At 61.0% G+C, this 25,565-nt stretch overlaps 2 protein-coding genes across 3 annotated transcripts in view; one reads left to right on the top strand and one right to left on the bottom strand.

Annotated features, from left to right (window-relative positions):
* XPO7 (exportin 7) overlaps positions 1-25,565 on the bottom strand; it is a 325,319-nt gene that overhangs the window by 55,160 nt on the left and 244,594 nt on the right. The gene's annotated exons all lie outside the window — the stretch shown is intronic.
* DOK2 (docking protein 2) lies at positions 3,484-8,588 on the top strand. Of its 2 annotated transcripts, none has more exons than XM_072846081.1 (5): positions 3,484-3,671; positions 4,952-5,248; positions 5,388-5,496; positions 5,909-6,090; positions 6,162-8,588. In XM_072846081.1, the coding sequence occupies exons 1-5, from the start codon at positions 3,609-3,611 to the stop codon at positions 7,062-7,064; spliced, it is 1,554 nt and encodes a 517-aa protein (XP_072702182.1). In that variant the 5' UTR covers positions 3,484-3,608; the 3' UTR covers positions 7,065-8,588. The 2 variants fall into 2 exon arrangements, with proteins under 2 accessions (XP_072702182.1, XP_072702183.1); XM_072846082.1 differs by lacking the exon at positions 3,484-3,671 and adding an exon at positions 4,534-4,611.

A 25,565-nucleotide genomic window follows, 5' to 3' on the forward strand; every position in this document is an offset into this window, starting at 1 on the left:
CTAGTGCTCCCAGTTACCCCTGCCCCTGCTCCAGTGCTCCCAGTTACCCTGGCAGCCTCTGCTCCAGTGCTCCCAGTTACCCCAGCCCCTGCTCCAGTGCTCCCAGTTACGCCGGCAGCCTCTGCTCCAGTGCTCCCAGTTACCCCAGCCCCTGCTCCAGTGCTCCCAGTTACCCCAGCAGCCCCTGCTCCAGTGCTCCCAGTTACCCCTGCCCCTGCTCCAGTGTTCCCAGTTACCCCGGCAGCCTCTGCTCCAGTGCTCCCAGTTACCCCAGCCCCTGCTCCAGTGCTCCCAGTTACCCCGGCAACCCCTGCTCCAGTGCTCCCAGTTACCCCTGCCCCTGCTCCAGTGCTCCCAGTTACCCCAGCAGCCCCTGCTCCAGTGCTCCCAGTTACCCCAGCCCCTGCTCCAGTGCTCCCAGTTACCCCAGCAGCCCCTGCTCCAGTGCTCCCAGTTACCCCAGCACCTACACCAGTGCTCCCAGTTACCCCAGCAGCCCCTGCTCCAGTGCTCCCAGTTACCCCAGCAGGCCCTGCTCCAGTGCTCCCAGTTACCCCAGCAGCCCCTGCTCCAGTGCTCCCAGTTACCCTGGCAGCCCCTGCTCCAGTGCTCCCAGTTACCCCAGCAGCCCCTGCTCCAGTGCTCCCAGTTACCCCAGCAGCCTCTGCTCCAGTGCTCCCAGTTACCCCAGCAGCCCCTGCTCTAGTGCTCCCAGTTACCCCTGCCCCTGCTCCAGTGCTCCCAGTTACCCCAGCCCCTGCTCCAGTGCTCCCAGTTAACCCAGCCCCTGCTCCAGTGCTCCCAGTTACCCCAGCAGCCGCTGCTCCAGTGCTCCCAGTTACCCCCAGCCTGCTCCAGTGCTCCCAGTTAGCAGCCCCTGCTCCAGTGCTCCCAGTTACCACAGCAGGCCCTGCTCCAGTGCTCCCAGTTACCCCAGCCCCTGCTCCAGTGCTCCCAGTTAACCCAGCCCCTGCTCCAGTGCTCCCAGTTACAGCCCCTGCTCCAGTGCTCCCAGTTACCGCAGCCCCTGCTCCAGTGCTCCCAGTTACCCCAGCAGCCTCTGCTCCAGTGCTCCCAGTTACCCCAGCCCCTGCTCCAGTGCTCCCAGTTACCCCAGCAGCCCCTGCTCCAGTGCTCCCAGTTAGTGCTCCCAGTTACCCCAGCAGCCAGTTCTGCTCCAGTGCTCCCAGTTACCCCAGCCCCTGCTCCGGTGCTCCCAGTTACCCCAGCAGACCCTGCTCCAGTGCTCCCAGTTACCCCGGCAACCTCTGCTCCAGTGCTCCCAGTTACCCCAGCCCCTGCTCCAGTGCTCCCAGTTACCCCGGCAGCCCCTGCTCCAGTGCTCCCAGTTACCCCAGCAGCCCCTGCTCCAGTGCTCCCAGTTACCCCAGCAGCCCCTGCTCCAGTGCTCCCAGTTACCACAGCAGGCCCTGCTCCAGTGCTCCCAGTTACCCCAGCCCCTGCTCCAGTGCTCCCAGTTACCCCAGCAGGCCCTGCTCCAGTGCTCCCAGTTACCCCAGCAGCCTCTGCTCCAGTGCTCCCAGTTACCCCTGCCCCTGCTCCAGTGCTCCCAGTTACCCCGGCAGCCTCTGCTCCAGTGCTCCCAGTTACCCTGGCAGCCCCTGCTCCAGTGCTCCCAGTTACCCCAGCAGCCCCTGCTCCAGTGCTCCCAGTTACCCCAGCCCCTGCTCCGGTGCTCCCAGTTACCCCAGCAGCCTCTGCTCCAGTGCTCCCAGTTACCCCAGCCCCTGCTCCAGTGCTCCCAGTTACCCCAGCAGCCCCTGCTCCAGTGCTCCCAGTTACCCCAGCCCCTGCTCCGGTGCTCCCAGTTACCCCAGCAGCCCCTGCTCCAGTGCTCCCAGTTACCCCAGCCCCTGCTCCAGTGCTCCCAGTTACTGCTCCAGTGCTCCCAGTTACCCCAGCCCTGCTCCAGTGCTCCCAGTTACCCCCAGCCCCTGCTCCAGTGCTCCCAGTTACCCCAGCAGCCCCTGCTCCAGTGCTCCCAGTTACCCCAGCCCCTGCTCCGGTGCTCCCAGTTACCCCAGCAGCCCTGCTCCAGTGCTCCCAGTTACCCCAGCCCCTGCTCCAGTGCTCCCAGTTACCCCAGCAGTGCTCCAGTGCTCCCAGTTACCCCAGCCGCTGCTCCAGTGCTCCCAGTTACCCCAGCACCTGCTCCAGTGCTCCCAGTTACCCCAGCAGGCTGTGCACCAGTGCTCCCAGTTACCCCAGCACCTACACCAGTGCTCCCAGTTACCCCAGCCCGTGCTCCAGTGCTCCCAGTTACCCCAGCCTCTGCTCCAGTGCTCCCAGTTACCCCAGCAGCCAGTGCTCCCAGTTACCAGTGCTCCCAGTTACCCCAGCCAGTGCTCCCAGTTAGCACCAGTGCTCCCAGTTACCCCACAGTGCTACTGCTCCAGTGCTCCCAGTTACCCCAGCCCCTGCTCCAGTGCTCCCAGTTAGTGCTCCCAGTTCAGCAGCTCCCCAGCCCTGCTCCAGTGCTCCCCAGCCCCTGTTCCAGTGCTCCCAGTTACCCCAGCCCCTGCTCCAGTGCTCCCAGTTACCCCAGCAGCCCCTGCTCCAGTGCTCCCAGTTACCCCGGCAGCCCCTGCTCCAGTGCTCCCAGTTACCCCAGCAGCCCCTGCTCCAGTGCTCCCAGTTACCCCAGCCCCTGCTCCAGTGCTCCCAGTTACCCCAGCCAGGGGCACACCTCACGCTCCGCCAGCCCTGGCCCAGCGCCGCGGCGGCAGCCGGGGCCGTTTGGTGGTGGCTCAGCCTCGGCGCTGCCGGCCCAGCTCCCGGCCGGGCACCCCAGCACCCTTGGGTGCTCCTTCGCAACGGGCGAGCCCTGCGCGGGGGGGGCTGCGCACACGGGGCCCTCTCTTGCCCTGAGGATGAAGCTTGAGGGGCCCGTGGGTGCCCAGCGCCGCCGGGTCCCCTGCACCAAGGGCTGTGGTGCTCCAGGTTCCCCCGCGGCTGCACCTCGCCGTGCTCCGCCAGCCCGGCGCCCCGTCCAGCCCCTGCCACCCCGTCCCCGTCCCTGTCCCCATCCCCCAGGTCTGGGCACCAAACGACACCCTGGCGCTGCCCGCAGCCTCAAACCTCTTCCTCCCTCCTCTGCGTCACGCTGTCGCCTTCCCCAGCTCGCCCCCTCACCCACGCTCCAGCTGCATCGTGGCCAGTTTCAGGGCCGGGGGCTGCGCCGCCCTTACTGGGAGCGCTGGTTTGGGCTGGGATGGCGGGTGATGCCCGGGAGCAGGCGGATCAGCAGAGCTGGGGAGTCGTTACCCCAATGAGGAAGCCCTCAGACCTGCCTCTGGACCCATTTCACAGACGAGGAAACCGAGGCACGGCTGTGGCAGGGTTGCCCGGCACCGGCTGCCCTTTATGGTAAGCTCACAGGCGCAGGAAGCCAGAGCCCGCGCCGCGTGAGCGTAGGAAACAGAAGAGCCCGACCGCACGTCACATGCTGAGACAGCACGACCTGGCGCGACGGCAGCGCTGCGGCGGGACGGGGGCGCGCGGCCGGGACGGGACCCCCCCGGAGCTGCGGGGCAAGGGGGGCCGACGGCGGAGGGGCAGCTCAGGAGGATGCTGGTGGCTGGAGGAGGATGGAGGAGGCGGTGGTGAAGCAGGGCGTGCTCTACCTCCAGCTGCAGCAGACCTTCGGGAAGGTGAGGAGGTGGCGGGGGGCTGCTGGGTCCCCGAGGAAGACCCGCGGGGCGGGGGGCTCGGCTGGGCTGGGTACGGGGGTACGGGGGGGGTTGCATCCGTAGGGGATGGGATGCTCCCACCCGTTGGCTCCCCAACCGCCCGTCGGCTCCCTGCCGGCACGTCGGGCAGGTGGGGACGGGCAGGGGGACGGAAGGCGCTGGGGACACATTGCAAAGAGAAGGCCCCCCCGCCCCCCCCGAGCTGGGCCACCCCAGCAGAGGCTCTGCAAAGCCGGCCAGAGCCACGGCACGAACGGATGCAACCCCCAGAGCCTCGTTGCTTCAGCGGCTGATAACAGCTGGGGTTTAGCAATGGCTCCTGCCGGCACTGCTCTTGTGCAAGAAGGGGAAGGAGCCGCCCGGGCGTCTCCGGCTCCACGCCCGGGCAGGAGGCAGAGCCGAGTCTTGCTTCCCATGGCCACCCTCCACAGGGGCTCAAAATGCCGCGGGCAGGGTGGGTGCGCGGCACGGCAGAGCAGGCAGGGCGGCAGGCAGGGCGGCAGGCAGGGCATCGCCGTCCCGCAGCAAGGCAGCCGCCACCACGCACGATGCCTGCGATGGCGGAGGACGGGGCAGAGGCCACCCCCAAGGCGGGTCCCAAAAACACGCCCTGTCAAAAAGGCGCTGCGTTTCGGCAAAGCCTGCCAGGCCCGGCGGGTCCCCGGTGCAGGGAGCCTCCATGGAGGATGCTCTGATTTTGGTGCAAGACTTCCTCTCCTGCTGCTTCCTCTCCTGCCGCTTCCCCTCCGCCACCGCCTCCCACGCACGATGTGCCGTGGATTGCTGCCTCCTCAGAGGGCGAGTCGGGAATCGCTTCAAAAGTTGGTGTTTTCGGGAAAGACGGAGCAAACGAGGACCTGAAAGTCCTTCGGCAGCGGGTGGCCGTCGGCGTGGCTTTTGGGTACCGTGGGGTGGGGGAGGCATGGGATGGATGCCGGTGCCGGGTGAGGCTGGGATGCTGCCGGAGCCTTTCCTGGCTGGGAAAGCCTTGCCGCAGGCTGCCAGCTATGCCGTGTGTGGGGATGCTTTTCCCCACACCACCCAGTTTATCTCACCCCCTGCTTTGGCCAGCCCACCTGGGCGAGGGTGCAAGACCCTGCCCGGACCCTGGAGGGGTTCGCTCCGATGTTCTGCCCCGGGCTCATGCATGATCCCAAGGGGATGAAAACTCCTGGAACAGTGAAAGCAGAGCTGGCTGATGCTGGGTTTATCGCTCCTCTCACTGCTTCTCCCCACGGCAGAAATGGAGGAAGTTCTGGGGCGTCTTGTACCGGGAAAGCTCCTGCTCCACCGCCCGCCTGGAGCTCTTCGAGGGCTCGGCACCGCCGGCTGCCGAGAAGCTGCGGAAAGGCGAGGGCAGCAAGCGGCTGGTCAAGCTGAGCGACTGCGTGCATGTGGCAGAGGCCAGCGGCGATGCCGGCTGCCCCAAGGAGACCGTCCCCTTCCTACTGGAGACCACCGACAAGCGGTACCTCCTGGCCGCTGATGGCACCGAGGCGGCCAGCTGGATCCAGAAGCTGTGCGAGCTGGCCTTCCCGGTACGCACTGGGCAGGGATAACCGGGGCATGGGAGAGAGCGGGATCCGTACGGGGGAATCCTGGGAGTTTGCTGCAATGGGGGAGGCTGGGGGGATGCCGTGCCCTGCCCTCGCTCACCCGCTCCTCTTTCCTGGGCAGAGGAGCAGAGAGGAGCAGGCAGCAGGCAAAGACAGCCAGCAGAGCTCGCTGGGCACCGACAGCGAATTCTCCATGGAGGAAAACTCCCTTTACAGCTCCCGGGGCAAAGGTAGGCACCGGGAGGTGGGGAAGGTGCCGTGGAGCTGGGTTTGCTTGCACAGGAGGTAGCGCATGTCCCGCAGCATCTCATCACCCCCCTTCCCGAGGAACCTCGGCCGCTTTTGCACAAGGGAGCAGCCCCTGCTGCGACTACGTGCAGGCAGCGCGGTGGAAAGTCTCCTCCTGAAATAGCCTCTTCCTGCTCTGTGGTTTGGCAGGGCTGGGTTTTGCTGTGCTATCAGGCTGCTCCTGCACGGCCGGAGCCCTTGAGCCCTTATCGGCCGGACGCCGCTTCCCCACAGCCCCGGCTGCGGGGAGTCACGAGCCCCACAGCACCTCTCTGGTGGGAGATGCAGCTCTGCTCTTGCAGCGAGGAGCTCTGCTCCTTGCACGTGTCAAATGCCACCCTCCTCCATCCCCAGGCGGCTTGGAGCGGGCGTTTGAGGTGACAGTGAGGGCCACCGAGTCCTCTGAGCGCTGCCGGCTCTGGGGCCGGTGCATCCTGCAAGCCGGCGAGGAGGCTCTGGAGCTGCTCGATTTCCAGACCTTGGAGATCCTCTACAGCTGGCCTTACCACTTCCTGCGGCGCTTTGGGCGGGATAAGGTAAGGGGGGTCTGGGAAGGGTGGGCCAGAGGTGGGCTGTGGCACGGGGACCTGATCCTGTCCCTCCCCAGGTGACCTTCTCCTTCGAGGCTGGCCGGCGCTGCGCGTCCGGAGAAGGCAACTTTGAGTTTGACACCAGGCAAGGCAATGAGATCTTCCAGGCGATCGAGTCGGCCATCAGTGTGCATCGGGGCCGGGGGGCCGAGGAGCCGCGGTGGGGTGGCCCTGGGGACGATGCCCCCCGGCCGCTCAGCCACGCCAAGACGCCCAGCTGGGCGCAGGGGCACGAGGAGCCCGGTGGCACCAAGTGCCCCTCGCTGGAGCCCACCTGGGAGGGGAAGGTGCCGAAAGCCAAGCTGGCGATGCCCTCCAGCAGCTGCCCCGGGACCAGGGAGCCGTCGGGTGCCTTCCTGCCCTCCCGTGGTGCCCACTGCCCCTACACCGAGCCCTGCACCTCCCTCCGGCGGGGAAACCCCCCGGTGCCGGAGAAGGGCTGGAGGCAGGATGCTGCAGCCGAGACAGCCACCGAATCGGAGTACGCCATCCCCTTCGACACCATCGCCAAGACTTTTGTGGCTCACAAGTTCAGCAGCTTGATCCCTTGCCCCGATGAGGTCCCCGACCCCCTCTACGACAGCATCAGGGAGGCAGGGGGGCAAGCGGGCAAGCAGCCCCCGCTGCGCCCCACCGCCAGCAAGTCCTACCACATCTATGACGAGCCCGAAGGTGTATCTGCCCACACCGTCTACGACGAGCCCGAGGCTGTGAAGGGAGAGGCGTGGAGGCTGCAGGCCGCCCCGGAGGAGCCCGCCGGGCACGAGTACCCCTACAACCCACAGCGGGATGACTACGCAGTGCCCAAGAGACCCGTCCCTCTCCGGCAGCCCTTCCTGCTGCAGGGCAAGGAGTGGCTGGGGGACACCGAGTACGACAACGTGGCCCTCAAGTTTGCAAAGAAGAAGAACCTGCAGTGAGCGGGATGGGGAAGGAGAAGAGGAGAGGGGACCCCCCCGTCCCGTCCCGCGGCTGGCAGCCCCCCCCCCCCCCAGCCAGCCACTCCCCCCGCCCCCAGGCAGAGCTGAGACCCCCCCGGCTCAGCGCACCCATGGCTGGAGGGGCGAAGCGCTCCCCTCCGCCCGGGCATCCCTCCGGAGCGGCGGGGCACATCTGGCCAGCTGCGGGGCCGGCAGCCGGGACGCGCCCGCTGGAGGGCAGTGCGCGCCCGCCGTACGGGCAGGGCAGGCAGCGGCCGGGCAGGGGGCCCTCCCGCAGCCCCTCCGCTGCTCCGCTCCGGCCTGTCCAGCACCCCCGCCTCGCACCCCGCAGCCTCGGGGGGCTCCTGCGGACCGAACCCCAAGCCCAGCTCAGCTCCTCGCCCAGGCAAACTTTGGGAACCCCAGCTCTGCGTGCCACGGGCCCCCCCCCACGCACATCCCTAGGGATGCGTGTCCCACCCCGCCAGATGCAGCCGGATGATGCGCGGCCCCGGGGTGCTCAGTCCACGCTACAAGGGCTGGCGATGCACACCCCGGCCATGCACACCCCCGGGGATGCACACCCCCGGGGATGCACACCCTGGCCATGCACACCCCGGCCATGCACACCCCCGGGGATGCACACCCCGGCCATGCACACCCTGGCCATGCACGCCCTGGCCATGCACACCCCGGGGATGCACACCCCGGCCATGCACACCCTGGCCATGCACACCCCGGCCATGCACACCCCCGGGGATGCACACCCTGGCCATGCACACCCCCGGGGATGCACACCCCGGCCATGCACACCCCGGCCATGCACACCCCACACCTCGAAAGCAGCCAGACGATGCACAGCTCACACAGCAAACGCACCCCACCTGCAGATTTCTCTTCGCCCACACCGGTCTTCGCCCCCTCAGCTCTTGCCGGGACGGCATCGCGGCCACACGCAGCCCCCCCCGGGTTGTGCCTGCTCTCGGCCCCCCACAGCAGCCAGCGTCGTGGCCGGGGCTGGGCACTGTGCCTGTCCGAAGGTCACACCACATCCTTGCTCAGCAAGAACAGTGGCATAAATTTCTACTGTCTCAGCCACGTTTTTATTTTTAATTTTTTTTTAAATAAAACCACTTTCCAGCTCCTCTGAATTATAGATAATATACTCAGCTTTATTGTCATGGTGATTTTAGTGGCTGGCTCCTCTCCTCCCAGTACAGTGAGACCAGTACGTGGCCTGACAGAGCCTGACTTGCTCTGGGTCAGCCTGCTCCTCCTCCTCCTCCTCCTCCTGGCCACCTCCAGCCCTGCACAGCCCTTGCTAGGGGACATCCAGCCCCTCAGCCTGGCACGGTGAGAGGCACCAGCCCCAATTCCCCGTCGGTCGGCTGATGGTCCCCCGGCACAGAACAGTCTCCCAGGGCTGCCCAGGCTCCGTCGGTGCCCATCACCCTGGATGGGCCATCTCTGGTGCACACCAGCTCCATCACCGCGATGGAGGGACCTTGGGAGCCGCTGCCGGTCCCCCACCACCCTGGCAGGTCTGCCACCGAAGGCAAAGAAAAGGCATGAATTATTTATAATCTCTTTCAATCAAATAAATGCTTAGGTGCTTGAGTTAATTTCCTGGATCCTGAAAATCCAAAGTGCAGACTTTTAATAAGGCAAATTAAGTGCTTTATATATTACACTGATTAAAGCTCCATATCAATCTATCTATCACACACTGAATTGAAGGGGTCGGGAGACAAACAGGTCCCTGGCAGCCGTGGTCCCCTCGTGCAGGCAGCGGTGGGCTCCGCTGCCCGCCCTGGCCAGGCTCACGCAGGGCACAGGGATGCTCCCTGCGCAGAAACACCTAAAACTGGTCAAAAAAAGAGAAAAAACAAGCCTCTGGCAGGTTTTTTTGCAGTGACTGAACGTCGGAATAAGAGCGAGCATGGAGCATGGCAGATCTTGCCGTGCCCTGGGACCTGCCGGCTGGCATGGGCAGGGGTTTAGGAGGCAGCAGGGTGCATTGAGGGACGGGAGATGCTCCTTAGCCCGCGGCTCCCCATCCTCTCCCGGCTCTATTCCTACGGCAGTGAGGGGTGATCCCCATCCACGACCGGGCTGGTTCCCATCTCCGGACCCTGGTGACCCAGGCACGGCCAGGAGCATCCAGCAGCGCTGCCGGCTTGGTTAGCTGGAGCGATGGGGACTCCTGACGGCACGATGCCATTCACCGGGAATCAATTGCTTAAACATGTGCTATTATTAATTAGTGCTCATTATGGTGGTTCTTTATTATTAATCAGTGTTAACACAGTCCTCTCTCCTCGCCGTCCTCCAGCCTGGCTCCGTGCTGCAATCCCCGCTCCTTCCAGCCGCCTCCACCACTATTTTTCTTCATTAACCGAAGAAATGGAAACACCTTCCGGACTTCACTTAAAGATCCTATGGGTCTAACGAGATTTGTACCGTACCAGCCAGGCTAACGAGGGAGTCGCTGCGAATGGCACTAATCAAATTTCACAGAGGCAGCAGCACGGGCCGGGTGAAGCGCCGGGGGTTTTGCTGTCGGATTAAATCGCTCACGGCTTCCCCTGCCTGCCCCCTCTGCGTGGACAGGGTTTTAGGGTGGAAAAGGGGATGTGTCCTGGAATATCAAGTCCAGGGAAGGAGGATGCAAAGGCTGGAAAAGCCCTCGGCGGGGCTCAGCGAGAGGCTGGGCTGAAGAAACAAAATCGATGACGGAGAGGGGAGGAAGAGATTACAGTGCAAAGCCCCAGACAAATGGAGAGTGCTGTAATCTGATTAGGGAGTTATTGTCGTTATTGTATTATGCTGATTATAAATCATTTAGGAGCACAGCTAATCAAAATAGAGATTTGTTCAGAGCTTTAAGGGTCGCTACCTCCAGCAAGCACCCCTGCCCCTCTCCCCCACCACCCTCCGGGAGAGGAGGCAGAGCTGCAGCCCGGGGCTCGGGGCTCGGACCAGGGGTGCAGCCCCTGCGGAGAAAGCAGGGAGAATCCCCGGGGAAAGGCTGGGCTGGCAAGGCTTGGAGGGGCAGAGCGAGGAAAGAGGGGTACGGGCATGTCCGGGATGGAGAGGATGGGGAAATAAGGAAGGAGCGAGCCCATTGAGCAATCGGGGTGGGGATGCTGCCCATGGCCAGGAGACGATGCCCCTGGGGCCGGGCATAGCGGGACCATTTTTCCCCCCTGCTCTGCGCACCTTGTCAAGGCAGCTCCTTTTTTCATTACTGTCTCTTCAGATTAGAGATGTGCTCATTTTGCAGCGCGCTCGCCGCTCGGCGGCCGAATCCCAGGCGCCACGGTGCAGCTGCAAACTGCATTAGCGTCTCGCCGAGGAGGCCCTAATACTATTAGGAGGGAGGCATTATAGGTGCTAAACGACAAGCCCCTAATCAGGTCCGGGATTTATGTCAATCACGTTCCCTGTTCAGGGTGGAGCAGGGCTCTTCATTCAGAAAAATTGCCTAATTGGGAGGGTCTGGATTCTCTTCGCCTGTCTCTTTTCTGGAGCTCTGGGGCTCCCGGCTGCCTTCTTGGGATGGGGAATAAATGAAGCTGGTGACAAGGTGCGGGATGAGGAGAGGGAAGGTGGTGACTGTGGCCACGGGTTGGAGCTATGGCCAACTCCTAACTCCATCCAGCCTGCTTTTTCTTCCCTTTTCAGTGGATGGAGAAGTGCAGGACCGGTCATCGCTGGGATTGTGCAGGGATTGCATCACTCCAGACTCTGCTGAGGACTGTACAGGAAAATAGGTGGGAAAAAGGAGGTTGTTTTTCCATTTGCCCGCCCCTGCATGGGTGCCCTTAAAGAGCTGGGCTGCCTTCCTGCCCTTGGCTTCAGAAAATTAATTGGCAATTACCAGAAGTCCATAAAACCCAGCCTTTCTTGGGGAAGGAAGCTGTAAAAGCCGCGTGTCCGCAGCTGTATTTCCTTCACTCCGCATTGATCCCGTGGCCTCTGCTGGCCACGGCTCAGCTGCGGGGCGATGTGCTCGGCCCCCACAGACCCACCCGCATCGATCCCGGGCACCTCGGCCAGCCCGCACCCCCTTGCAGCCAGAAGCATCGCTGACCCCCTGCTAGCGTTGGGTGCAAATTCCCGGGCTGGTGCCAGCCCGTAGCGGAGTCACTTGTCCTCCCTCTCCTTCCCACCCATCTGGCAATATTTATAATGACGGCTGCTGTGGGAAAAAAAAACCCCGTAGCTGCAGCTGCAAGGGGCACATCGCAGCAGCAGCAATCCTCCCAGCACCGAAACGCCCCAGGGCCGGGCACTGAGGGTTGCCTGGCTGGAGGCAGGGTTTGGGGAGCACCCTTCTGCGGGATGGAGGGATGCAGGAGAGCACGGCTGGACCCTCCCACCGGGATGCGCTGAGGCCAACGTGATGCCAATGAGATGGGAGAGGCTGACGCTGCAGGGAGAGTGTGCGTGCAAAGCCTGGACCAAAGGAGCAGGCGAATTTGCTGCTTGGGCCTGGAGGGGATGAGGAGGGCTGGCGGCCAAGGGTGTGGAAAGGCAATTGCCTTCTGGAAAGGCAATTTGCTGCTGGTTTTGGTCCAGGGGATCGCTGTTCTTACAGGACAGCGATCTCTGCAGTGCCGGTGGTCTCGCTGGGCTGTGGAGGGTGATGGGAGCAGGGGGAAGGGTTCCCACACCCCACCGTGAGCCCGAAGTTCCCTCAGTGGCATTTTCCAGTGCTGAATATTTGACGAAGGCTAAAATACCAATCAGCTGTATCACAGCAGCGCTGCATGGAGCCCAGGCGAGCGTTTTAGCTCTTCGGATATTGCATGCTACGCCTAGACTTTCATTACAGGAAACCCATTAAAGGTATCGGCTTGACCCTAATGATGGCGAAGGGGGGGATGCGGCCAGAGCCCCAGTTTCAGGGTCCTGCCGGCTGCTGCTGTGGCCCTGCCCGCTCCCTCCCCTGCAGCTGCAGAGCCATCACGGGGCAGGTTGCATTTAAAAGCCTAGATTGAATCCAGAGATTTTTAAAAGCCCTCAGCTCTCATATGTCTCTGCTGCAGCGGATGTGTTTAGTACGTTCCCTTTGCCTTAATACGCACTGTTTGAACAAAAATAATGCTCTGTATATTTTACAGAGCTCCTCCGCACGCAGATTTTGTCAGGCCTGCAATATAAATATCCCCACCAGCCTCCCAACACCCACCTGCCCAGACTGATGCTTAAGCAAGAAAACGTAAAAGTACGCCCTCCGCGCTAATCTGCTGCTGATGGCAACAATTAAACAGCAAACGAGGCTGCTAAAATCTGCCCTTCTCTGGCCGGGTCAGTGCCCAGGAAGGGTCTGCTCCCTCTGCGGCTGCTGCACGGGGCTGCCAAGGGAACCCCGGGGTCCCCGAGCAGCCCCGGTGCTTGCGTGTTACCGTCACTGTGGCACAGGGCACGTGTAGCGAGTTGTTAAAAGCCATTACCTGGCCTGTGTCACGCTGTCCCCTGCAGAACGGCCACCTTTCCCGGGGACTCATCTCATTAGAAAAGGAGCCAGGAAGCGGCTGAATTTCCACCCTGCTGCTCTCAGTTATCTCTGCGAAAGGGGAGCCAATTACCAGCAGCTGGTGAGAGCCTAAAATTATTATTAATTTCAAACAAAGCATATGCTTTGTGTTAACAATCCTCCGTGGTGTGGCAGAAGGGCCAATACCGTCCAGATGGCTCAACGTGCAGCGGGAATGATTAATGCACGGCTCTGCCGCCTCGCCGGGACGTGCGCGGGGACGGAGGGCAGGGGCCGTGCCGCGGTGCCCGCCGAGCCCGGCGCAGGGTGACCCAGCAGCAGGAGCTCGGCACAGGGTCACAAGCAGCACCGATCGCTGCTTATAATCAAAGAAAACCCCTGTGCGCTTGAGCTAACGTCCTCCCGGTGTCCCCGCACGCAGGGCCAGGGAGCAGGGATGCTGGCAGCCCCAGAGAGCCGCGGGTCCGGCAGCAAGCTCTCCCAGAGATGATATACGTAAATTAAGGAAGTGTAAGTATACTAATATAAGTATATTAAGGAAGGTTGAGTTCCCAGGCTGGCGAGAGACCTGCTGTCCCGACAGATGGAGGTGAAGCGGCTCCTGCTGCTCAGCCCCGTGGGATGCTGAAGGCTGGCACTCTCCCTGCCTGGTCTCAGCTCCCCGCAAGCAGCCTCCCTTGCTGGATTTATGTTGGCGTAGAAGATGAATCATTTTCCTTTCTATCCCAGGCCTGGCCTGCATACGGAGACGGATGGGAAGGCATTTTCCAGCTCGGCTCAAGGGTTTGCAAAGGCCTGAGCCATCTGCGAGCACTTTGGCACCCAGGACTGCAGCGCGCGTAAGCGTGTTAAGTGCTGCTTTGCTTCCTTAACTCGCCACGGGAAATTACACTGATAGGTGTTAATGCAGAGTTCAGAGCAGCGTCTCCTCTTTGAAATGCAGCAATTGCATCCGAAAGAGCTGGTGTGAAAATAAAGAATGGTTTCTATTTTTACTGGGCAGCAGGAGCCGGTGTCGTGGGTTGCCTTTGCACGGAGCTGCTGCTCGACTCTGCTGACCCTGGGTGGGCTCAGCCCAGCACCCTGCCCCTGGAGAGCACAGACGGGAGCAGATATTCAGGGAAAAAAGGTCCTTTCATAGCAACGGGGCCTCATTTTGACACGGATCCTCCCCAAAGGGGTTTCACCTTTGGGTCTGAGACCCTGGTCCTTGGGAAGAGCTGGTTTGCAAAGCTGTTCCCATGGGTCCCCCTGCATCGCGCTTCACTCCGCTTTTTGGCGAGGTCAATAGATCGAGGTCCTTGGAGGGCTCCAGAGATCCCGCTGGATTAACACGATCCCACATCCGCCAGCACGGAGCATCTCCTGCCTGATGAGGGATGACAAGAGATCACGCTCAGACTCCCGGTTCCCTACCCAGGGGGGACACGGGGAGCCTTTGCCCTGGCAGGAGGGTGCCAGCATCGCTGCCTCAGCCCCCAGGGACCCCGGGAAGGGGGTGGTGAGAGCAGCAGAGTTTCTTCAAATCCCATGACTGGAATTGGGAGCAAAGCATCTCCAGGGGAGAGGGGTAAAAATAGCTGCTGCTCTGTGTCAGCGACAGGAGTGCGGGAGGTGGAGCAGCCGGGGGTTTTATCGAGGGCATGCTGCAAACGCTCAGTTATAAATAGGAGTAATTACTTGAGTGGGGGCATGGCACTTAATGAGGGGTTGGGCTGACACCAGCACTGTGATTGCATGATGCTTCCCAGCAAGGGGTGGAGGAGCGATTTGTATGATGGCCCCAAGCCTTACAGGAGCGAAGGAGCCCTGGGAAGGAGCGGGTACCATCGCTGTGTGTCCCTGGGGACATGGCAGTGCCCGGGAGGCCAGGAGCATCGCAGGGAGGAGGGCTGCTTCGTGCCAGGGCGGAGGTGGCGGCTGGAGAAGGAGAAGCACTCATGTCTTAATTACACTCCCTGTCAGCGGAGCAGGTACCTGGTGGCTGAGTAATTGTGTCCAGGAGCTGCGGGCAACAGTTAATTTTAATTAAAACCTGTGGCCACAGCTGCCTGAGCTTTCTGCATGGGCAATGGCAGGAGAGGGCTGTGCTAGGGAGGATCTTCACCCGACAAAAGCCGGCTCTTGTATCCCCTACGCCCTTCGCACCCCTCCTGCACCTTCCCTGGTTAGCCTTGGCGATGTGCAGGCAGGCTGCCTGCTACTGCCTGGAGAGTGCCAAGACCTGGGGGTTTCCCCCCCAGGGCTGCTCTGGCGAGGAGAGTGAGGGATGAAGAGGGGAGGAAGGAGCGAGGACAGGAATAAAGCACCGGGAGGGAGAAGAGGCCTTGGGACGAGGCAGCGTGTGGGGCTGGAGCCTATAGGGAGGACAGGCAAGAGGGGCAGATCTGTGGGTCAGATGGGGCAGCCCCGGCTGCCTCTTCTTGCCCCTCATCCCGGCATCGTGCCGGCGAGGCCGCTCTGCCTCGGTGTGTAACGGGAATGACCTGCCTTTGTTGCAGTCACATAAAATATACATTTGAGTGATAATGGGGCGAGAAGCAACTGAGCACAATCTCGAAGAAATATTGGTGCATTAAAAGATAGCAGAAGCTGCTGCAGCTGGTGAAGAGATGGCAGCGGCAGAGCCCTTTCCCCGGCAGCGGGCTCCCCTCCCCTCCACCCCTCCCTGCCCTCCGGAGCGGGACCCTGGGCGGCAGCGGGGATGCTCGGAGCGGGCACAGGCTGAGGGGTCTGGGGCTCTGCTCCTCGCCCTGTTGCAGAGCTGGGCTAAGCATGGGAAAAAATCCATCGCAGCAAATTTCCAAGGTGTGGGGTTCCAAGATCTCTGAGCCCAGGCCCCCTTAGCCCTGGGGGGCACGGGAAAGAGAGGGGCAGCGGGAAGGATGGGCCCCAGTGCAGGCAGAGCTGACGGCAGCTCTCGTTCCTGCTGACCCAGCCGGGGAGTTTGATTCATGGCCCCATCGATACCGTGTATTTATGCATAAGGAAGTAATAATGGAGATGAAGCAAAGCTGTCCTCTCCGCCAGCGCTCGGTGGGATTTATGGAGCGCAGCTGGCTCGCCTGACCTTTCAGGCTTTCCCCCCACATCCCACAAACCTCTCCCCAGCCCTGGCATAAGGCTGTGCCCCGCAAGGTGCCACCCAGGGCACGTCCCCATACCCAGTGCCGTGGGGAGCTGGAGGAGCCCAGCAGGGCAGGTAGGGCAGCACCAGCTTTATCTTTGCTGAATAGCAGCAGATCTGCTCAGGAGAGAGCTGGGGTGGTGTTTAATGAGAAGTCGAGTCTGTGCAATAGCCCGAAGAGGAATTGAGTTAAAAAGTCAATCACCGAGTCACAGATCAACTTTTCTACAAGTTCTGCACTCGCGAGCACCCTAGGCTCCCTTCTGCTTCGAGTTAGCCCAGCTCTCCTGGCCCTGCTGCCAATATAATCTGTTTTCTCAGCTGCTCGCTGAGACCACAACTTCACCCATCCCCTAAACACGCACCCGGCTGCAGACCCCAGCCGCTGCGTAGGACGTGATCCTCCCCTGACCTGCCCTGCTCTGGCTGCTACCGGCACACAGAGCTGCTGCCCCTTCGCCTCTCTCCCCCAGCAGCATCACGCTAAGGGGAAATGTGAAATACCATGACTGAGGCTTTGAATAACCCATGGGCAGAGCCCCTCTTGCTCCATGGGGATAAGGAGTGCCCAGGAAAGGGAGCAGAGTTACCCAGTCATGCGATGCTGATCCCATTTACACCAGGGCTCTTCTGCACCGTGCAGACATGCTGCCTCCTGCCCCGGTACCCTCGTCCGCAGGCTCCACAGTGTCAGGGAGCAGACGTTTGGCATCCAGAAGCTGAAACGGCGCACAACATCTGAAGGCCAGCACCCCCCTTCTCCCCTTTCAGACCCATTACCGAGGACCGGAGAGCCTTTCCCCCCGGTTAAGTGCAGTGCTCCCCACAGCCCCCTCTGCAGCCCCTCCGGCATATACTGTAACCTATGGCGCATTATTGCCGCCATCATCTCTTTACCGTCCCCCAAAGCCCCGTTAGCCGTCAGCTCCGGGCCCCTCCACCTGCACTTTAGGACCTTTGCTCCTTTGGGCTAACTGCTCCCCTGTTTCACTTTCATCAGCGAGTTTCAGGGTTGTTGCACTCTCTGCCTCCCGGGTTATTGATCCCTAATTCCCCTCCATGGGGGACCTGCTCTTTTATTGCTTCAGTGTCTTCCCCAGCTGCTCTCTTACTGCTTCTCTGTGCCCCAGCAAGCCCACGCTGCTCCCCGTCTCTGCTGCATCGAACACAGGAGTATGCATCGCACGAGGGGCCAGGCCTGGGAACGCTGGGCTTTCGAGAGCAAACTGAACAGCAAAAAGCAAAGCGCAAAGCTGCTGAGGAGGGACAGCTTAAAAACAAGCACTCCTGGGCAGGCAGCAAGCAGCATTTTACCCGTACAGTGCAGTGCTGTGAGCTTCTGCTTCAGCTCAGTCCTGAGAGAAAAGCAAGAAGAGCTTTTTTCCCTGGCAAAAGAGGAAAAAAAACCAACACAACCCACCTTGCCATGCCTCAGCAAAGCCCAAAGCCAGCCCCCTCGGGCTTTTATTGCCTCCCCAGCTCATCGGTCCCAGCTGGAGGGCAGTTGTTTTCCCAGAGCTGGGATTTGGCTGCCGTTACTGAGCGCATCCAGCTCAAAAGCGGCTCTGAGCTGAGGTACCTACAGCAAAGATATATATTAATGACTCCAGGTTTTTGTAGTCATCCTTTCGTAAATGCAAGGAGTTCTAGGACAGGAGAAAGACTCTGCTGACCAAAAAGGCATCACCAGCCTTTCGGAGGCTTGTGAGCTGTGAAGACTGCTCACAGTGAATAACTAAGAAAAATGTGAACCTTAAGGGTTTTTCCCACCCGAGCCTTTGCGGCCGGCGCCTCTGCCCATCTCCACCCAGCCGCGGTACCCGGTGCCTCGCATCTGTCAGAACCCGCAGCATCCCTGGCCCTTTGCTTTTGTAGTTTGTTTGTTTGTTTGCGCTTGCCTGTCAGCTCCCCTTCCACCGGCATCCCAGATGAGAGCAGATTGCATGCTAATAAATTCTGGATTGGCAGCCGCACCCGGAGACAGGGAAAAGCCACTTGAATTACAAAGGGAGCTTCGCTTCTGCACCTGGAGTTGCTTCTCAGCCCGAGTTTCCTCTCCTGGGACAGCGATGCTGTGCCCTGCGGCCACTGCGGCCAGCGGCAGAGGCAGGGGATGGGCAGGGCAGGCAGGAGGTGGGATGCAGGGAGCGGGATGGAAGAGAAGCAGGTAATGGGACTTGGACCATTGTACCGGCGTTCACACTGCATACGGCCTGGCTATACCCCCTGCCCATATGTGCACATATGTTGCCGCCTGCCTCCGTGGCACACGCAGAGCCCAGGTCACTCAGAGATGCTTCCCTGGGCCCCCGCCAGCACCCGGGATCCAACAGCAAAGATTAGGGCTGTTTCCTTTTCTTCCGCGAGGAGTGTAATCCCCCCTTTGAAAGGCGCATCCTCCGCTTGATGCTTCCTGACATTAATATTATCATCTCCAACCAGCCGCAGAGCCCAGCTGTCGCCTGCGATTAGGGCACTGACACAGATCGGTGCAAGATTTCACAAGCGTCTCATTACCGCTGACTCCGGTTCTGCACGGCTTATATAACTCATCTTGCATAAACCTGTCACCGACGGGAGCTGCTCCGCCGCTCAGCCCCGGTGCATGCTGATGAGGGGCGGCCGAGGGGGGACGAACGCTGCCGGGCCCCCCCCCATCCCCGCACCGCCGAGCCCCCTCCAGCTCAGGTCCTTGCAAGGAGGTTTTTCTTCTTCTGGAGCAGCCCGTTCCCGCACCAGGCACCACGCAGCGGGGGCTGTGGGATGGCAGACTGGTTACACTGGCAGGGCAGCATCTTCCAGGGATGTGTTGCAAGTCTGGGAGGGGTGAAAAGCCGCCGGAGCCCCCCCAGCATCCCCGCTTTGCTGGAGAGCTGTGGATGGAGGGGGTCCTGCAGCGAAACACAACCTGCTCCGAAAACAGCCCCCAGCAGGGCCGGGGACAGGGCGGCACGCTGAGCCGCACGCTAATGCTCTCGCCCATCCTAATTGCACAGGCAGGGGAGATCTTAGAAGGTAGAAAGTAATTACCGTGGCTGGAGCCCGGCCAGGGCTTTGCGGTGAGCACGGGGACTCTTTCAGAGAGCGCTGTGGGTTCATTAATGGCCTCAAACAGGCAGGAGCTCGCTGTTTGCTGGTGGTGGGGTGGGTTTTTTTGTGCGTGGCTCGTTGGAGAGCTGCTGCATCCAGCAGCACGGTGGCTCCCGAGCTCTGCCGCACGGCTTCGGCTCCGCTCCCCCTGCACTGGGACCTGCGGCACCACTGGCCTTGCACCCCATGCTGGGGACTGGGATGCCTCCGCATGCCCACCCCTCCCCACCCCTCTGCTGCAAAGGGAGGCATAAGGGAGGGTTTTTCCCACCTCCCTTCATTCCTGCTCACCCTCACTTTGCAGATTCTGGGGGCTGTGGCGCAGGCACGCAGCCTCCGAGAGCAGGATCAAGCACTGACGCTGGGTGCTCACACAGGACAGGACCTGTCCCCCAGCTCTGGCAGCTTGCACATGGGATTCAAGCTTAATGCAGTAACATATCCCCAATTGCAGGGCCTTTCTGCCGTGCAAAAGCACCAGGGTGACAATCCATCCCAGCGAAACTGCTGGCATCCCCTCCCTGCATCTTCCGCTGCAAAGTCAAAAGCCACTTTCAGCTCCCTGTGCGCCCCGTTGCTTTGGCGTGGAGGTCCTGGGCCCCGGCAGGGACCGGGAGGATGACGGCTGTGCTGGGTGACCCGGCACCAGGCATGGGGCTCGAGGGGTCCCACTCCTATGCCACGGCTGCGGAAACCCCGCTGCGTGGCTCCAGCCGTTCCCCGGGCAGGAGCAGAGCTCGCAATGTGACCCTGGTCCCCGAAGGACTCATCAGCGATGCCAGCAGAAACGCATCGCCTCCCTGCAATTAATCAGAGGAGCTATTTGTAAATGAAGACAACCACCGCTCATCAGCTGGAAAACGCCTCTGCCGCTCCTCTTGCCAGGCGTTAGCTGGTGAGCCGAGAGTGGCAGACAATTAGAATGAGGTGTCTTGGATTGCTCTCGCAGCTGGGTCTTTTTCCCCCTATTTTCAAACATTTTGAGTTTAAACCTTCCCCCTGAGTTCCCAGCCCATGTGCTGGGGGGTGTTTTGCCGGCGGCTCCATCTCCAGTGATGCTGAATCCGTACGGTTCCCGCAGAGGAGCCGTTTGGGGCGTGCAAAAGCCTTCGCTGGGGCTTATGCCTCGCTATTCCCCCCTTAATCCCTCTCTGTGCAGCCGTGCGTGCGTAGCCGTGTGTTTGCCGTATCCGTTACCGGCAACATTTGGGATCAGGTGCCCGGTGAACAAAAGAGCTTCATGAAATCTGAGCTCACCTAGTTGCTATGTAATTATTTCCACGCTACCTAAGCGATAGCTGGGGAATTCATTCTCTTGCCGATATGTTTGTTGTTCCCAGACACCTTGGTGCCGAAGATGCCGGAGCATGGTTGCAATGGACAGAGCAGCCTAATTAAGAATAAATCATTAATAATGAGCCCTGCCTTGCTGGCAAGGGTGGGGATAAGCTCCAGGTTGGCTCCTCCAAATGCTCCCCTTGCCCTGCTCCTCGCTGGTAGCACTGGGGAGGGAGGTGGCACTGGCACTGGTGGCACTGGTTTAGCTGCATGCAAAGGTCCCATGCACGCTCCGTGGGCGTGCACGCCGGTTTTGCCACCTCGGATTCCTGCTCCCCCTTCCTCTGTGCCCCTCTTTCCCCTCCCGCTCCGCTCGCCCCGACACAGGGAGCAGCGTTGCTGTTAAAGCACCGATGGTGTGACATCTGTTCAAAACGCCCGGCCCCGGCCTTATCATTAAATGCAAATGCTGGGGAGTAATTGCTGGCAGTAGCAGCAAGGAGAGAAAAATGACAGTGAGCCCAGCAGCAGTTATTAGATGGGAAAGTGGAAAGTGTAAACAAAATATGGACCATTAGCCTGTAGTAACACTGGCCATTTTTCCCCTCCTAATACCTGGCATAGCTACTTGGTGGCTGATCGGGGTTTCCCTTGCATCGCTCGCAAAGGAGATGGCGGAGGAGAGGGGCTGCATTGAGTCGCCGTGCCCCAGCGCCCGCTGTGCCCCCGGGGGGGCTGGAGGTGGCCGTGGGCACCCTGTGCCGCTCAGGGTGGCAGCGACCCCTCTTCCCGCTCCACTTCGGAAGCAAAACTCCCTTTTCCTCGTGCCCTGGACCTGCTGGCGGGCAGAGACGGAGGCGAGGTGGGAGCCTCCAGCCTCGTCCCCGGCTTAGCCCCGCTAATCTTTGCTTGTCAGCACCGCCGAGGCTGTCAGCTGCCGGCGAGCAGGGCTGAAATCTGCCTGCTAAATCCGACAGGATAATTAAAATCAGGTAGGGAGATGGCTATCAGCTAATTTCTGCAATGCCCTTCCCTCTCCCCCCCTCCCAGTTCACTTGCTGTCCCTCCCTGGCAGTCCCTGCCTCCTCCTCCTCCTCTGAGGAAGCAGACGGGCTCGCTGAGGATGCTGCCGGTCTTGGGAGTCTCCCCGTGCCACCCGTCCCCTGCCCGCACAGCGCAGGGACCCTTCCAGCCATCTCCGAGGCTCCTCTCCAGCCCTGCCAGGCTGCAGGAGCAAATTCTCCAGGGGAAGAGCAACATTGCAATCAATTAGAGGCATAAAAAAAAGATAATTTTATCAATGGAGAAATCCGAGGCAGGGAGGTGGGATTTTCTGTTCTGGGTAATGGGAGCATCATGTCTCAAATTAAAGTTTGGAGGATTCATTTCGGAGCCGGGGCCCGTCAGAAGCTGACATTTATTAGGCTGTCAAAGTCAATCTCTTTCAAGAGCTGCTTCCCCAAGCACATCGGGTTATGTATCATTTATGCCTTTTCTATCAGGGTACCCAGTTTTGGGTGGGTTTTTTTGGTTGACATCTTGTTTTGTTTCCCCTAACAGGAAAGAAACCCAGTGGCACAAACTGATCCCATTTCATGAAAGCTATTTCTGATTAATTATCATTATTGCCATGCACAGAAACCTGGAGCAAACATCAGGGTTTTCTCACATTTGGTGCGGTGCAGACACAAGCAGCAAAGGGACTGGGGTCTTCCCTGGGTGGCTGGAGAGCTGGCAAGCGAGGGGACCCAGGCTGGGAAGCTCTGGGCTGTGCTGGGAATGTGGGACATCCCGAAAACAGGGGTATGGAGGGATGCTGCTGCCCCGGCTGTGTCTGCACCGCACCTTGCTCGAGAGGGATTTTGGCGTTGCCAGTTCGAGATGCAGGCAAAGCCCCCGGCTCCCACCTGGGAGACCTGCCAGCCTCTCGCTCGCCTTCTGGATGCTCCAGAGATACAAAGAACTATGGACCAGTGGATGCTGTGGGTTTAATTGATCGTGGCAAGGGCTGGCACCGGCGGCAGCGTCTTGCTACCTGCTGCGTGCACAGCAGATGGGTGACAGGAGACTTTGCTGTACGCTCCTCTCCAGCCAGGACTATTTTTGCTCCCCTCTCAATTCCAGTGATGGAGGGGTGTTTTCTCTTGATTTCCTTCAATGTATCTTGCAAAGGGGGCGAAAATAGTCTCCTTTGTGCCTGCCTACTTGCCAGTCCCTTGTCCCAGGGGGGTCGGCTCTGCTCCCAGCCAGCACCGGCGGTGTCAGCATCCCCGGGGAGAGGCAGCTGGATTGACGGCTCCGTCTTTTTTCATTGCTCGACGCCGAGAAAAGAACTATTTTTAACATCTCCTTTCACTGCTCCCAGCTTCCCTACCTGTGCGAAGGGACAGGAGGGGTTTTAAACAGAGCTTTTATCCCGATCCCGGGATGTGCTTTGAATCCTTTCGCCCTGTTTTTCCCCTGTCCCGCTGCGAGCACCCGGGGGCTGTGGCCGTTCTGCCTGGGGAGGTCTCAGGGCTCTGCAGCTCTCAGCGTGCGCCATCCCGTATCGATCCCTCCTGCCCCTGTCTGAGTCTCTCTGTCCCGGTGATTTATCGGGCTGGTTTGGAGATGGGAATGTGGTGTTTCTCGCTGAGCCTGACCCTCTTTAGCATCCCTGGGGAGGCTTCACGGAGCGGGAGTGGTGTGCGGGTCCATGGTGGCTGCATGCATGGGGGGGCATATCCTCCCCCAGCAGCAAAACCACCCGCACCCCAAGGCATCTCCCAGAGCTGGCTGGCGGCTCCCCCCTGCCCGGGTGCCGGGGAGGAGGGGGCTCCAGGGCTGAGCCCCCCCGGGGGACCGGGGCTCACGAGCCTCTGCCGGCCGCAGCACCCAGCCCTCGCCTGCCGCTGCGAACGAGCCTGGTCAGACACCCTGTTACTGGAATTCAGCCTCCTTGGAGCTGCCTGGACAGGGTTATTACAGGATATTATACAGACCATTTGCATGGCCACCTCCAGGTCATTTCGATCACTTTAAGCTACTTATCTGCCCATTTTCTTCCCCATAATATTTGCCTAATTCGATTACTCTGCAGCCTCAGCATGCTGCAGTGAAATAATCAGGAGATATTACCCAGAGCAAGTCAACTGGATCCACGTTTCCAGCTGCTTCACTCCCCAGCCAGCTCACCCACGGGGCTCTGTGCCTGCCCTTGCTCAGGGACACTGGGAACAGCCCCAGGACCTGTCCCCACCGCCACTGTGCTCAGTGCAAAGGCCAAGGACTCTCTGTGGCCAAACATCACAGCCTGCCTGTCCCCCATCTGTCTGTCCCATCACAGCCCTCTGTCCTTCACCCATCGGTGCAAACAAAGCCGTTCCCGGCACGCTGCAACCTGTGCCCCAGGACTTGTCCCCTCCTGGTGCTTGGGACTTTGAGCTGGATGAGGTGGTGGCTGGGCTGGCATTTGGTGTGCCCTGCAGGGGCTGGCAGGGCAGGACCAGGGGAAAAAGAGCTTTTTGGCCGCCAGCCTTGGCTTCCCGTGGCTGCGTGGATGCTCGCCTCTGCCCTTGCGTCTGTCCAGAAACGGAGCCCGGAAATGCAGCAGCCTGGGCAGAGAGCCTTGCTGCTCCCAGCCCATCAGCGCAGCCTTTCCCGGAGCACATTACCTACCTGCTAAGCACAGAGCTCGTTTGTGTAATGACCTGTTTGCAGAGAATCAGCAGGCTTTGCCCAGGCACCCACCGGCTCCGAGCCGCAGGCTCCTGCCAGAGCCGCCCTGCAGCGAGGTGCCAGCCTGTGCCCGAGGCGCAGGCACCCACAGCTCTCTCCGGAGGGTGCTGGTGCTTTAATTTCAGGCCAAACAGGAGGGTTTGGGCACCAAAGTCCTGGAGCTGAGGGGGAGCTGGGCTGCAGGGAGGGGAGGTGATGCTGCTGCAAAAAAAGTTGCTCCCAGCTGGCCTGTTGCGATGGTTTTTGGGGCAGGCAGAAGGGTCAGATGCCCGTGGGAGAAGGACCAAGGGCAAGCCAAGCGGAGAGGAGAAGAGGCTGAAGCACAGAGAGGATGGGAGAGACGATCTGCTGGCCCTCCCCAGCCAAAGCCCCTTGACATGGCTTGGAGCTGGAGGAGCCAAATCCGCTTCCAGGCTTGTTTCAGCCACGGCAGCTCCGGAGGGAGCCCTGGCAGCCCAATCAATGCCAGGCCACTAACGAGAGGCCCTGAGTTAATTGGCAAGAGCGGCTGCCTAAATGAAGATTCAGTATGCGCAGGAGGAGCTGGGGAACGGCCTGGTTTCGGAGCTGGGCACATCCAATTTGTGCCTGCAGCAGCCTTGGGAAGCTCAATTAAGCCACCTCTGGCTTTTCTAATCAAACCCACCCCCATCTCCCCCCGGGGCTGGGAGGGAGGCGCAGGCAGCACGGGCAGCGGGTGCAAGCCTGGGTGCTGGCTCTGGCGGCAGGATGGAGATGCCATCGTGGGAGCGTGCCCCGCACCTCCAGATCAGCGCTTCGCTGAGCTGGTTTGAGCCCGGCAAACTCCCACGTAAGAACTTGCCTGGCTCCTGAAATTACTCCAGGGGCCCTCAGCCTCTCTCCCTGCTTTCAGCCCTCCTGCATGCCGCCTCTGCCCCTTCCCAAGGCAGAAAAGGATGTGGGAGCCCCTCCGAGGTGCCTGAGCCCAAAGCTTTCCTCCAGCGCATGCATGGGGACACACTTCTGCAGCTCTCCACGGAGAGGTCGGGATGCGGAGCCAAGCCTGGGGATGCTCAGCCAGCTCCCGTGCCCATGCTGCAGGGTCTGCAAGCCCCAAGGAAAGAGCAGCGGCACATTAGATGTCTTGAAATCCAGCACCTCCAAGGAGCTGCCATCGGGACCGAAGGGGAAAACTCTCTGCTCCCAGAGAGAAAGGCATTTCGGGGAGCCCTGTGTGTGGAGCTCTGCTGTGCAGCGCTGCATTCCCTCCCTGCCATGGGCTTAATGGGGAGCGGCAGATTTACGGTGCTGGTTAATAGACCCTGACCCGGCTGGCTGCCGGGTGGCATCGCCAGCTCCACGGCCGTACGAGTGCCTCCATCCCTGCCGGAGACTGACCCTCCTGCCGTCTTGGCGAAGAGGTGCCAGCTCTACCTGCCACGCGGGGCCGATGGGTGACGGAGGCAGTTTTGCCGCTCGGTGCCAGGTTCAGGCACCGGGCAGGAGGATTTTCTCCGCTCAGAAACGCGGGTTGGTGCCTGGGGACCAGCCCAGCAACGTGCTGAGCATTGCTAAGCTGATCTGCCCCACCAAAGCCTTATAACCCCCCCGGGGTGGGCTTGCTAGTTTGTGCACGCTCATGAAACGCAAACCCTTTTCGCCAGGTCCTCGGAGCAGCGGCGGTTTGCTGCTGGGTGGTGGGTGGCCAACTCCCTTCACCCTGCACCCCTGGGCAGCTGGGGCTCACGGCATCCCAGGGGATTTCTCCCATCTACCTCGGGTGCGGGATGAGCCCCTGCAGAGCCAGGCCTGCTGTCGTGCCCTG

This window comes from Ciconia boyciana, chromosome 25 (assembly GCF_034638445.1).
Source record: "Ciconia boyciana chromosome 25, ASM3463844v1, whole genome shotgun sequence".
In the NCBI taxonomy this organism is placed as follows: Eukaryota; Metazoa; Chordata; class Aves; order Ciconiiformes; family Ciconiidae; genus Ciconia; species Ciconia boyciana.

Bases quoted from the DNA above. Each gene is read 5' to 3' on its own strand.
- DOK2 (XM_072846081.1), top strand. From the start codon at position 3,609: ATGGAGGAGGCGGTGGTGAAGCAGGGCGTGCTCTACCTCCAGCTGCAG. The intron at 5,497-5,908 runs GTAGGCACCGGG...CTCCATCCCCAG, and splicing joins TTACAGCTCCCGGGGCAAAG to GCGGCTTGGAGCGGGCGTTT. The intron at 6,091-6,161 runs GTAAGGGGGGTC...GTCCCTCCCCAG, and splicing joins GGCGCTTTGGGCGGGATAAG to GTGACCTTCTCCTTCGAGGC.